Source organism: Cetorhinus maximus, chromosome 6, assembly GCF_964194155.1.
Source record: "Cetorhinus maximus chromosome 6, sCetMax3.hap1.1, whole genome shotgun sequence".
In the NCBI taxonomy this organism is placed as follows: Eukaryota; Metazoa; Chordata; class Chondrichthyes; order Lamniformes; family Cetorhinidae; genus Cetorhinus; species Cetorhinus maximus.
In genome coordinates, this window is record NC_135884.1 from 123,491,014 (window position 1) to 123,504,000 (window position 12,987).

Consider the following 12,987-nt stretch of genomic DNA (forward strand, 5'->3'; position numbering starts at 1 on the left):
AGGTGCCAATCTGTTTCCAATCATCTTTCTGGATCAATGTATTACCTAATCAGGGGAATACACTTCAAAATCTAAATCAATACATGATTCTCCAGCCCATAAACTCAATGCTGCACAAACTGCCATTGCAACATTATTTTTTAGACGCTAAATGTTCCTAATTATCAATATCAATCACTGCAAAAAGCCAACATCAGTAGCATATTGCCAGGATAGAGGTTAATTCTGTTCCATTTCAACTAATGATTTAACTTAGTCCTGCTATTTTTGATAGGACTGTGAAACAATGGTCAGACACAGATTTCACTTTTTTTAAGTTCCAATTTGACTATCTGGCAAGGGGTATATTCAGAGTGAGAAGGTGAGTAACAGCTTCATCTAAGATTTAATGCGGCTGAAGAGCAACATGCAGGAGAATTTTCTCTTCGTTGGGAAGGTTGGGCGGGAGCGGGCACGGCGCCATTCTACGTGGGGGGGGGTCAATTAAGACCCGCTGAGCAATCCCTGTGCGGGTGGGGGAGTAGGCTGAGTCGGGGCCTGCACCCTTTCGCATGCATGTGCGCTAAAGAGCACAGAAATCTCCCTGAGGCACAGATCAGTTTGAGATTCAAATATTTTAAAAAAGAAAGAAAAAATTTAGGATATGTCCCCTCATGTGAAAGTGTCACATGAGTTGGGACATGTCTATGAATTTTAATGAAAATCTTTATTTCCCTTTTAAATCATTCATGAAACCGCTTCCCACCCGTGGATGAGGTTTCATGATAAATGCGAAGGCCGCCTGGGCTCTTCGCCTGCCCGCTAACCTTAAGGTTGGACAGGCAGCTATGTAAATTGGTTTAATTAGTTTTTAAGTGGCCTTAATAGGCCTTTGACAGTTCGGCGGGTGTGCAGCCGACTCTGGTACGCGACACCGAACTGAAAATCGGAATGACACGTGGTGACGTCGGGATGCGCACCCAACATCACCGCGCGTCATCTTAAATGTTGGACCGCGGGCCCCGCCCTCGCTCGCCGGGCCGAAGATTCTGGCCATGATTTTTAATCCAGAAATATTGCTGCACTCACCTAAATGGTTCGATCATTTCTTCTGTGACAAAATTCAAGTAATTCCTACAATGAAAGAAAAGTTATTTAAACTTCAACAAATGTAATTCCGACAAGATAAAATTAAAACAAAATTATGTGCATAATGGGATAGGTTTTACAAATTTGCTGTCCCAAGGTCAAACAGCACATTCCAAAGCGACAGCCAAGTTTTAAGATTAACGCTGTACTCACGGATTTCCTGAGATTTCTGAACGTTGCCATTGCAAGTAAGGTGAGAACACAATGGCCATTGCGGGAGCTAATTAAAACTACTGGGAAGACTGCAACAAATACTCAGTACTCAGCTGCTTTCTTATTTACTATTGAGAAAGGGTTTGTTCAAATTGCTATTACTAAGAGTTTACTCTCTACAGTTGGGAGGTTTTCTAAATCACATCAGAAAGTGTGGCACCTCGGCTGTCTTGGACTGAACCTCACTCAGACAAGGAGCAACATGACCAGCAGCAACAGCCTGTTGTTGACAGACTTGCAGTTGGACATGAGAGAGGAGAGCTGCAGAGCGATGTAGGTCACAGGCGGCAATATCCTCGACACAGGATGTGCAGACAGAGGCTGTGTTTTCTTAACTTATCGGAACAGCAATGTTTCAGGAGGCTCAGGGTATCATGTCAAGTAGCCGAAGGCACCTGTTGCCTCTAAGAAGAAGTCTTGCTTCCTGCCGGACACACTTTAGCAGTGGTTGCCAAAGTAACCAGTGCCTCAACTTATTTGCATCTGAATGCTTCCAGGCCCTTGCTCAAGGCACATCCACGATCTCTCCGTCAATGGCCCGCAACTACATAGTACAGGATGTAAGGGAATTATTTGAACTTTGCCTGTGATGATATCAGTCAGAATGAGTAAGTGCTCAGGTTTGCATCTCCAGCTGGCTGACAGGTACAGGGGGCCATCGAACTGTACAGATATGGTAATCCATGCACTCCTAGTTCAACCAGGGGTATTTGTAAACTGCAAGGGTTTCCACCCCAACATTGTGCAGCTGGTGTGCAATCACAAAAATATATTTCTGCAGGTATGCGCAAGATTCCTGGGGAGCTGCCATGGGCAGTCAAAGCTCCCTAACCGCTTTGAACCTGCAAGCAGACTTAAAGAGTAGCTGCTAGGAGACAAGGGTTACCCACTTCAAACTTGGCCAATGACACTCATCAGAAACCCGATCAAAAAAACCCAACTTCGCTACAATAAATACCACATGACCACCAGGTGTTTAACTGGGTGAGAAGCCATTGGCAAGCTGAGATGTAGTTCAGATGCCGAACACATCTGGAGGTGCCCGTCAGTACGCACCAGCCAGGGTCTCCAGAAAAGTTGTGGAGTGCTGTAGCTTTGAGGTTTGGAACTGCAAATGGAACAAGGCGCAACCTGCAGATCATCTGCGGGTGATTCTAAGAAGAATGAGGAAGAAGTGGAGATGGAGGAAGGTAATGAAGGCAATACAGCACCCAATGCTCATATTGATGTCTGGGATGCCAGGGATGTCTACACTGATGAAAGGTCCAATTAGCTACCACCGCTAACATCAGAACCACATGGAACGCCCACTCTTCCCACTATCCCACCTCCCATCACTTCCAACTCAAAGCAGTCCTGCAAACAACCAACTGCACCCTGCACATCCCCTCATTGGTTCTCATTAATTCATGTCATCTCATTCAACAAGCAAATTAAAAAGTTGCTTGCCACCCAGCGACTGAGAATGGGCAAGAGGCAAAAGTAGTGCAATAACATTTATAAAATTCTGCTAAAGAACAGAAATTTCTCAACATAACATTTCCTCATAGCCCATGTCCATGCTTTTGTGAAACTAGAAATTTAATTCTTCCTTTTTTTGAAACCACTCTTATCTGGTGCAACCCCTGTGATTTCAGCAGAGTGAGAGGCAGACTGCTTAGATCCTTGCTCTGACCACTGAGATGCTCCTGGCCAATGTCCTCTGGCCCGCTCCATCTGCACCTGAGCAGGGGCAGACGTGGCCATTGAGATTCAAGATAGCATGTTGATAACTGACTGAGGAGGGCTGGGAGGGCAATGGATGAGAAGCGGAAGCACTTTGAGTGGATTTCCCACTTCCATGTCTCCTTCCTCCATCATCTCTCGCATGGGCCAGCTACACTTCACTGCCAAAACCCTGCTGGAGAACAGTTTGGTGCAGATCAGTGCGGCATTGCAAGGCCAAGGATTAGGTGTCTGACAAAGCATGCATGGACTCTTGATTGTTGTGTTTGAGTTTCCATGGAGATGGCCACTTTATCCATGCAAGGCGGCATCATTGTGATGCCCTCAGACATCAGTGTGCTTGGAACATCTGTCGGACAGTTTCTGTTGCTCCTCAATAACTGCTCTTTTCATTCACAGTCCCCGGGGTTCAGCGTCTATGTCCAAGTGAGTAGAGCTTAGGGAGGGCGGAGCCCTCCTGTGCAGCCTTTCAACTGCTGCCTCTGCCATCATCATCTGCTCTTGTACACTTGTATAGTGTAAGTCACCAGGTGAAAACACAAGTATCTGTCTAACTGGTCCCACTGAAGTCTGAGTATTTGAGGTGGTGCATGTAAGCATGGCTCCTGTGATGGTGCACTCTGGGAAGGAATGAGCTTGTCTTAAGAATTCACTGTCCGCCAGGTCTATGGTTGGCGGGCAGTCGAAGAGCCCAGGTGGCATTTGCATTTTTCATGAAACCTCATCCACGGGTGGGATGAGGTTTCATGAAGTGTTTTAAAATCTAATAAAAATTTATACATTTATTCTTTGACATGTCCCAACTCATATGATAGTGTCATATGAGGGGACATGTTTTAAAAGTGTTAAAAATCTTCATTTAAAACTTTAGCACTGAAACAAATCTCCCTGAGGCACCTCCGTGCCTTGGGGAGATCTTTGTGCTCTTTCGTGCGCATGCGCAAAAGAACACAGGGAACCTCTCAGGGAATATCCCCCCTCCCACACACACACACAGGGAGTGCTCAGCACTTCCAGGCGAGCATCACGCTGGGCTGGCCTAAATTGGCCCGCCCGCGTAAAATGGCAGCGAGTCCCCGATCTGGGGTGCCAATCAGGTTTGCAACTACCCCTGCACACAGCCCCCCCCCCCCCACCCCCCCAACTGTCCGGCAAGAAGGGGGTGGGGGGGGGGCGGATTTCTATCCCATATTTCACTCCCAGCAGAAATCATAACAACATGACTGAGTGTTATGTGACATGTGAGTCACTGATATTTAATTGTGTCACTAGAAAGCTGGGTCGTTCTCATCTCTGATGGCCAGGGATGCTAAAACACCATTCATTTCCAGCACTTCCTACTCTGCTGTTGTTAACTGGGTATCCGTGGAGCACCAGCTCCGGTTCTCTCCCTTTCCTTAGTTCTGTGCGCCCTTCTCCTGGAACAGAGAAAGAGCCGATCCATAAATTATGGCAATGGCATACATGTTCACCCAATGGATGGAGAGCAGCAGTGTTGGATGATAAGAAAAAGGAAAGACTTGCATTTACATAGCGCTTTTCATGACCACAGGATATCTCAAAGCACTTTACAGCCAATGAAGTCCTTTCTGAAAAAAAGTGTAGTCACTGCTATAATGTAGGAAATGCAGCAGCTAATTTGAAGTCCACAAACTCCAAGCAGCAATATGATAATGATGAGATAATCTGTCTTTTGTGATGTTCATTGAAGGGTAAATATTGGCCAGGGCACCAAGGATAGTTCTCCTGCTCTTCTTCGAAATAGTGCTATGGGATTTTTCACATCCGCTTGCGCAGGCAGATGGGGCCTCAGCTTAACATCTCATCCAAAAGATGGCATCTCCAACAGTGCTGTATTCCCTCAGTACTGAACTGGAGTGTCAGCCTTGATTTTTGTACTCAAGCCCTGGAGTGGGGACTTGAACCTGGAACCTTGTGATTCAGTGGTAAGATAGGGATGTGAAGAAGTGCATAGAAAGAGAAGGGTTTGCAAGAGTATGTAAGGTGTGTTGTGACAGAGTAGGCTTGACAAGTGAAGGGGGAATGGTGGTGTGCACAGCAGCATGTAGCTAAATGTGCAACTGTACCACCTTTCCTGACATAGTTAGGTCATTAAAGTGCTTCCTGAACTGAATCCAGGAACAGGGCACAATGCTCCTGCTGATGATCTCGTAGGCCACCTCGGGTCATGCCTTTTTTGTGGCAGCAGCAGATTTCTTTAGTCCATTGCTCGGGAAGGGTATCTCTCTCCGGCTCCTCACTGACCCCGGCGTACATCAAGGAGGTGTCACTGAAGCGGGGCACAGCCTTTGAGCATCCTGAATCCATTATCACACCTTGTCTTCTCATGCTTCCAATTCCAAACTCCTCCAATTCTGTCTTTGAATATGATTCTTTAAATACCAGAGTTGAGATTGCGGCAGGCATCTCCTCATTACACCTGCTGCTGCACATTCAACGTCAAACCCAGAGATAAAATTTTAAGAGTTTGTTGCATTAAAATGCCACTGACAGATGTACCAAACTTACTTCCTGGTTTCCTACATGACTCTGGAACACCAAACACCACCCACCATCCGCCCAGACCTAACGTGTCTTGGAATCAATATGAGGGCTAACATGTCAAGTTGATAACATTTCTTCAGGGCTAATGAAAGTTTTCAAACTAAAACGTTAACTCGCTTGTTTCTCTCTTCACAAATGTTGCCTGAGCTGCTGAGCATTTTCCAGCATTTTCTGTTTCTATTTCAGATATCTAGCCTCCAACTTATTTTGGTTTTTATTTTAAACATTACCGCCAAGCTCTCCACTAAGTCACCCACTGCCCTAACTTGGACACGTATCATCATTCCCTCATCTTTGTTGATCAGCATCTTGGAATTCTGTGCTTAAAAGCATTGCAGGACTATCACCACAAGGAAAGCAGCTGTACAAGGGAAATATCCGTAGAGGGTTGAGCATTGCAAGTGGCCTTGCCAGCAGCACTCACATCCCAACAATAAATAATTCTCAACAAGGGCAGAGTTTTGAACACCAGTGACACACATCAGGAATTCAGATAGGGAGATTAGCCGGATATGCTGGTTTTTGGATGAAATATCCAGTCAGACCCACTAATCTCCCTGCCGGAATTCTTGATGAGATGTGCTTCTGACATATGAAGCTCTACACCAGAATTTGTAAAATATACCCTTAAATAACAGGACGAAAATGACAAAGAAATGGAGATTAAGCCCATAAAATAAATAAATCTGATAAGAATTTTTAGCCACAGGAAAAGATCACCGGACCAAAAGCCCTTTCAAAAATAGAACATTTTTTTATCCTTCAATGCCATCACTCTCCAAAAATGTGGCTAACTTTCTTTCAAACCCATCTATAGCATCTGCTTCAATTACTTTTCTGGTAACTTATTTTACAACTGTCGAATCCTGGGCGAAAGAGTCTGATTTTTATTTTTCCTCCTAAATTCCTGACTGAAATCTGAACCCTGCATTGCAATTTTAGTGGATCGATTTTTGTCAATCCTATCAAAATCTTAAACATAAATTCATCTTTTCATATTCCCATCTCAATACCCATTTGAATAGAGCAGCGATTTCAAGTCATGTTCGATAAAATGATCTACAAAAGATTCTAAGGCCCAGACATAACATTCCTCTTTCAGTACTTTTACAAAAGATGCCATTTATAACATTTTTGAGATTGAAAACTCATCATTTCCCATTGGTTAAACTCGTTGGGGAGATGAAAAGACTGGTAGAAAATGCTGAGATTTACATGTAATCTGAGTGCAGTAAATTTGCTAATGGCCTGATCAGTTCTTTGTGGGAGCAAAGCGACATTTGCGTAAAAGGGTTGCTTAAGTTAATGTGAGGCTAATTACATATCACATCAAACAGCCTCACCAGCCACCATATGCAAAGAGACCACTGTAAACTGCCAACACTGCTTTTCCGACATCTGTGGTTGTCCCTTCAAAGGCCCGCTCTGGTTTCAAGTTTGGAGTGTCTCCTGTTTGGGAAAAAACAACGTCCAAGATTACTTTTGAACAATATAGTTAAGAAGAAATGAAGCTACTAAAGAAATTATGAAGCTACTTAAGAAATCTGAAATTCCTCTATTATTTTAGGGTAAGGATTTATTTTAAATCAACTGATGCCTCTGCTGAAATAGCAGGGAGGAATGTGCGGGGAGCATATTAAGCTAGTATTGCAGAGAGGAATTTAACAATCACTGAGGCTTGGATATTAACAAGGATGGTTTAACTCCACAGCATGTGTCTTCTGTCACTGACAGGCTCCCCGCTAGAAGTTGGCCTAATTGACAGGCTTGGCATCCAGTCAGAAGGGTAGCACTCTGGAGCAGGTGAGACTCATTCACCAGCCCAGGGTGGGGTGATGGTTGATAGAGGTGGTGCTTGGGAGCCAGGGGGAAGCACGCCTACTCTTCATGGTCCACAAGAAATGCTGTAAATGTACTTACCTTCTCCTTAAAGCTGTCTTTGCCTCACTTCAGCTATTGGGTTCCCCATAAAACCTACCTCTTTGGTTATCATCCTAATCTCCCCTTATGTGGCTCCGAGGCAGATTTTGTTTGATAATGCTCCTTGAAGCACCCTGGGATGCTTTATTATGTCAAAAGGTGGCACATAAATACGAACTGTTATTGTTAAATTGCCAACCTACCTCCTGGGAGCAGACTGGCTGCCTGCCCTTTGCCCTGCCTCTGTAATACCCATGTGGGTGGGTAGAAAGCAGGTTTGGATTTTTAAAATATTAACATCTAACCCAAAGGATTTGGATAAACAGGAAACGGAAGTCTTAGCGTCACAATATGATGTTGCCATATCTAATAGCCCTCCATTCTTACTGTTAAGCTAGATAGCCTCCCTCCCAGTGTTGCAAAACAACAGGACCCATACCACAGGGTTGACTTTCTCTCTTGGGCAGGACTTTGAGTGTACAGTGGCCTCTGGGGTCATCCGGTCCTGCCAAAAGTCAATGGACTTATGGCTGGGCCACCAAATCTCCCGTGGCAGGTCCTGCCAAGGTGGTCCTAGAAAATCCAGGCTGCTGTGTGATTTAGGAGTGGCTGGCCTGTGAAGCAGATGGGCTGCATTAACAGAGGGGCAGCAGACTGCAGTGTTAAACAGGTACACTATGGCAGTACACAGTCAACATTCAGGCTCGAGAAGAGGTACCCCTTGTTTAGCAGGGTTGTTTGGGGGGGTAGTTGGGTGATTCCAATGTGGCAGTGGCCCAGGTTGGTTTTTTGGAGCCCAGAGCAACACTGCTACCCACTAAACTGGATAACAAAAACTTAGCTTCTGGGCACATCTAAAGCTGGACAGCCAATTGGAAACTGTGCAATCAGGTTCCAATGTGCACCATATTAAAACGGCCCGTCATCTGACTCAGCGAGCTGCTGCATCCATTCAGCAGGGGGCCTTTGGAAAATATGAAAATATAATTTTGGTCATGTTGCTGATGGAACAGGGATGGCAAGTCATGCCACCATCACCCCCACCCCAAACCCCTAGCCAATTTCTAGGATGCTATCTTGCTATCTTCTCTATCTTTTGTGGGCAGTAGCCCACAACATCTCCCTCCATATTCGTGCCAAACTGCAGGACTTTCCTCATTGTGCTAACTTTCCAGCACCCTTAAATTTATGCTGCCAAAGACCAGACCATCTTCCGTAATGCAAAAGCTGAGCATTTCTACCTTGTTCTCCAAACACAAGATCTGCCAAGCCTCAGGCCTCCCCAGTTTTGTCTAACCCCATGAACCCCTCGTCCAGGGTCCTAGATTCCAGATACTTACCTTTAACCTGGAACATCTTGGTGACTATTTTGGTACAGATTTTGTGCATTTTAAAAAGTGATAAAAATTAAATATACAGATAAAGGAACCAGCAGGATCCTCTGACTGATGTTAGCTGTGCTCCATGAGGTCACCAAGTGCAGATAATTAATTCAATGTTTGCAACCTGGGATTTTAGTACACTGATAAACTCCTGAGGAAGTCTCTGAGCGATTGGATTATGTCAAATGACAAATTAACAAACAATAAAAACATTGTTGTAACACAAGCTAATCAATTTAAAATATGGTAAAATATTTTAAAGAGAACTTTTTCCATTAACTGTACTTTGAATTTACTTATGAATGAGTAAAAAGGCAGGTTTAATTCATCAATTCTTCTGGATAAAGTATGCTAAATTGCTAGAGTCTTTATGTAGATGTTAAATTTTCCGCTTCCCGTCCCTCCCTAAATGGTCTCCATTTCCCATCCCCTTTCCTAAAGGTGTTAATTGACTTCACAGGCAGCAGTATCGTCTTTTGGTACCTCATCCAAATGGGAATTCATGTGTGAATCCTGATGGTGAAAGCATGTGCACAATGTTATTTGCTTCACATTTACACTCCAGTATCAGAACTGTAAGACTTGAACTATTTGCCCTGCTGATCCTTTGTTTTTACATAAATGTGTTAGTGAAAAGCTGGGTGTGCATCACCAGAGAAGTCACAGAGATCTGCTGTAACAAGCTTCAATCAGATCCAGGGCAGTAGAGTTTCTTCAGTGGTTCAGGCAGTGAGATTACAAGCACATCCCTCTGCCAATGTGAGCCACTTTAATCAATGGAATATCAAGAAAACCAGGGACAAAAACATCTGGATTTCATAAACAACCAGGCTGGTAGAAAGGAACTATGGGGAGAGATCAAATTAAGTTGTTCAAAAACAAAAGAAGAAGAAAAATTAAAATAGCAGCATTAAAACCCTGGAGCTAAAATCTGTTCTGGGTTAACATCAACTAAAGCTTCGACAGCACCTTCCAAACCCATGACCTGCACCACTTAGACGGACAAGGGCAGCGGAAGCACGGGAACACCATCATCTGCAAGTTCCCCTCCAAGCCACACACCATCCTGACTTGGAAATATATCGCCGTTCCTTTACTGTTTGACTGAGTCAAAATTCTGGAACTTCCTCCCTAACAGTACTGTGGACATTCCCACACCACATAGACTGCAGTGGTTCAAGAAGGCAGCTCACCCCCGCCTTCTCAAGGGCGATTAGGAATAGATAAAAAATGACCTAGCCAGCATCACCCACATTCCTTGAATGATTACACACAAAAACAAAATTCTTTCAATCCACAAGTGTTAATGCATTGTCCAACTTGTCCCTGACAGAACAACAACTATTGTCTTGTCCCTTAATGCGTTTGTTTTTAAAAATGTTTTTTAACGTGACACATCATTAAATCTGCATTGATATAGAATTGTACCATCGATAAGGACATAAGATAAGAGCAGCAGTAGGCCCCAGGTCTGCTCCATCATTCAATAAGATCAGGGCTAATCATCTATCTCAACTTCACTCTCCCAATATAATAATCTGACATTACATTTATAACCTATGAAAATACAGGGCAGAAAAGTGAATTCTTTAATGGCTAAAATAGGTTAACATCATTTGTTGCCCATGTACCAACCCACTGCATCTTCCTTTAATGTTCTTTTACTAATACTACTACTCCTATGAGGTGCTTCTTCAGTGGCTTCATTATAACTGATGGAACACTGCTGTTGCTCAAGTGAGAATCCTTTGAGATACACCCAGTTGGTGACCTTTAGGAGCTCCAGCTTTAAAGGACTCGGCTGCTGCCAGGGCAACCTGATTCAGCGGACTTTCCGACAGTATGGCGGATATTGGTTTTGGGGGCTAGTGAGGAAGCATGATGTCATCATCTTGAAAGGGGGCAACATGTGCCACAAGATCTGCCATAGAGCTACTGCTCACTACTCCTGCTGATCTGAAAATGAGTAACTTTCAGGAGATCAGTTGAAGCACCTAAAGCCCTTATCTTTGTAGTCCCTTGCCCATCCAAGGTGTTGCAGATGTTGGAGCCAAGAATCTGAATAGCTGCATTTTGACCTACCAATGAACCAACACAAGCTGATGAAACAGACCTCTGGAGTCCAATTTCACACCCACAAAACACTTGTACAAACCTTAAAAGAGCTGATACCAACTAGTTACATTCATCTTACAATGTTTCCCAGGAGACAAATGCATAAGCAAAGTTTGGTTTGGCTATAAATCAATCTCACCACAGGCAGCTCCAGCTCCGAGTTTTAAGATCACAGAATCACAGTGCAGAGGAGACCCTTCGGCCCATCGAGTCTGCACCGACACGTGAGAAATGCCTGACCTACCTACCTAATCCCATTTACCAGCACTTGGCCCATAGCCTTGAATGTTATGACGTGCCAAGTGCTCATCCAGGTACTTTTTAAAGGATGTGAGGGAACCCGCCTCCACCACCCTCCCAGGCAGTGCATTCCAAACCATCACCACCCTCTGGGTAAAAATGCTTTTCCTCACATCCCCCCTAAACCTCCTGCCCCTCACCTTGAACATATGCCCCCTTGTGACTGACCCTTCAACTAAGGGAAACAGCTGCTCCCTATCCACCATATGCCCCTCATAATCTTGTACACCTCGATCAGGTCGCCCCTCAGTCTTCTCTGCTCCAATGAAAACAACCCAAATCTATCCAACCTCTCTTCATAACTTAAATGTTTCATCCCAGGCAACATCCTGGTGAATCTCCTCTGCACCCCCTCCAGTGCAATCACATCCTTCCTATAATGTGGTGACCAGAACTGCACACAGTACTCCAGCTGTGGCCTCACCAAGGTTCTGTACAACTCCAACATGACCTCCCTACTTTTGTAATCTATGCCTTGATTGATAAAAGCAAGCGTCCCATATGCCTTTTTTACCACCCCACTAACGTGCCCCTCTGCCTTCAGAGATCTATGGACACACACACCAAGGTCCCTTTGTTCCTCAGAACTTCCTAGTGTCTTGCCGTTCATTGAATACTTCCTTGTCAAATTACTCCTTCCAAAGTGTATCACCTCACACTTTTCAGGGTTAAGTTCCATCTGCCACTTATCTGCCCATTTGACCATCCCGTCAATATCTTCCTGTAGCCCAAGACACTCAACGTCACTGTTAACCACCCGGCCTGTCTTTGTGTCATCCACAAACTTACTAATCCTACCCCCCACATAGTCATTTCTGATGTTTATATAAATGACAAATAATAGGGGGCCGAGCACAGATCCCTGTGGAACGCCACTGGATACTGGCTTCCAGTCACTAACGCATCCTCCTGTCATCACCCTCTGCCTCCTACAAATAAGCCAATTTTGAATCCACCTTATCAAATTACCCTGTATCCCATTTGCATTTGCCTTCTTTATAAGTCTCCCATGTGGGACCTTGTCAAAGGCTTTGCTGAAATCCATATAAATTACATCAACTACACTACCCTCATCTACACACCTGGTCACCTCCTCAAAAAATTCAATCAAATTTGTTAGGCATGACCTCCCTCTGACAAAGCCATGCTGACAATCCCTGAATAAACCTTGCCTCTCCAAGTGGAGATAGATACTCTCCTTCAGAATTTTCTCCAATAGTTTCCCTACCACTGGCGTGAGACTCACTGGCCTGTAGTTCCCTGACTTATCTCTACAACCCTTCTTAAATAGCGGAACCACATTAGCTGTTCTCCAGTCCTCTGGCACCTCCCCCGTGGCCAGAGAGGGATTAAAAATTTGGGTCAGAGCCCCTGCGATCTCCTCCCTTGCCTCCCTCAGCAGTCTGGGACACAAATCATCTGGACCTGCAGATTTGTCCACTTTTAAGCCTGCCAACACCTCCAATACCTTGTCACTTCCTACATCAATTTGCATAAGAACCTCACAGTCTCTCTCCCCGAGTTCCATACCTTCAACCTCATTCTCTTAGGTGAAGACAGACGTGAAGTATTCATTCAACACTTTAGCGATGTCCTCTGGCTCCACCCATAGATTGCCCCCTTGGTCCCTAATGTGCCC

The 12,987-nt window shown here is 44.6% G+C and overlaps 1 protein-coding gene across 1 annotated transcript in view; it reads right to left on the reverse strand.

The window, feature by feature from the left end:
- slc7a5 (solute carrier family 7 member 5) overlaps window positions 1-12,987 on the reverse strand; it is an 86,455-nt gene that overhangs the window by 29,411 nt on the left and 44,057 nt on the right. Inside the window, exons 3-4 of the mRNA XM_078544432.1 lie at window positions 6,975-7,080; window positions 1,069-1,113 (exon numbers count right to left, since the gene is read on the reverse strand). Of these exons, the coding sequence (XP_078400558.1) occupies window positions 1,069-1,113; window positions 6,975-7,080 (151 nt within the window). The remainder of the gene's footprint in view (window positions 1-1,068; window positions 1,114-6,974; window positions 7,081-12,987) is intronic.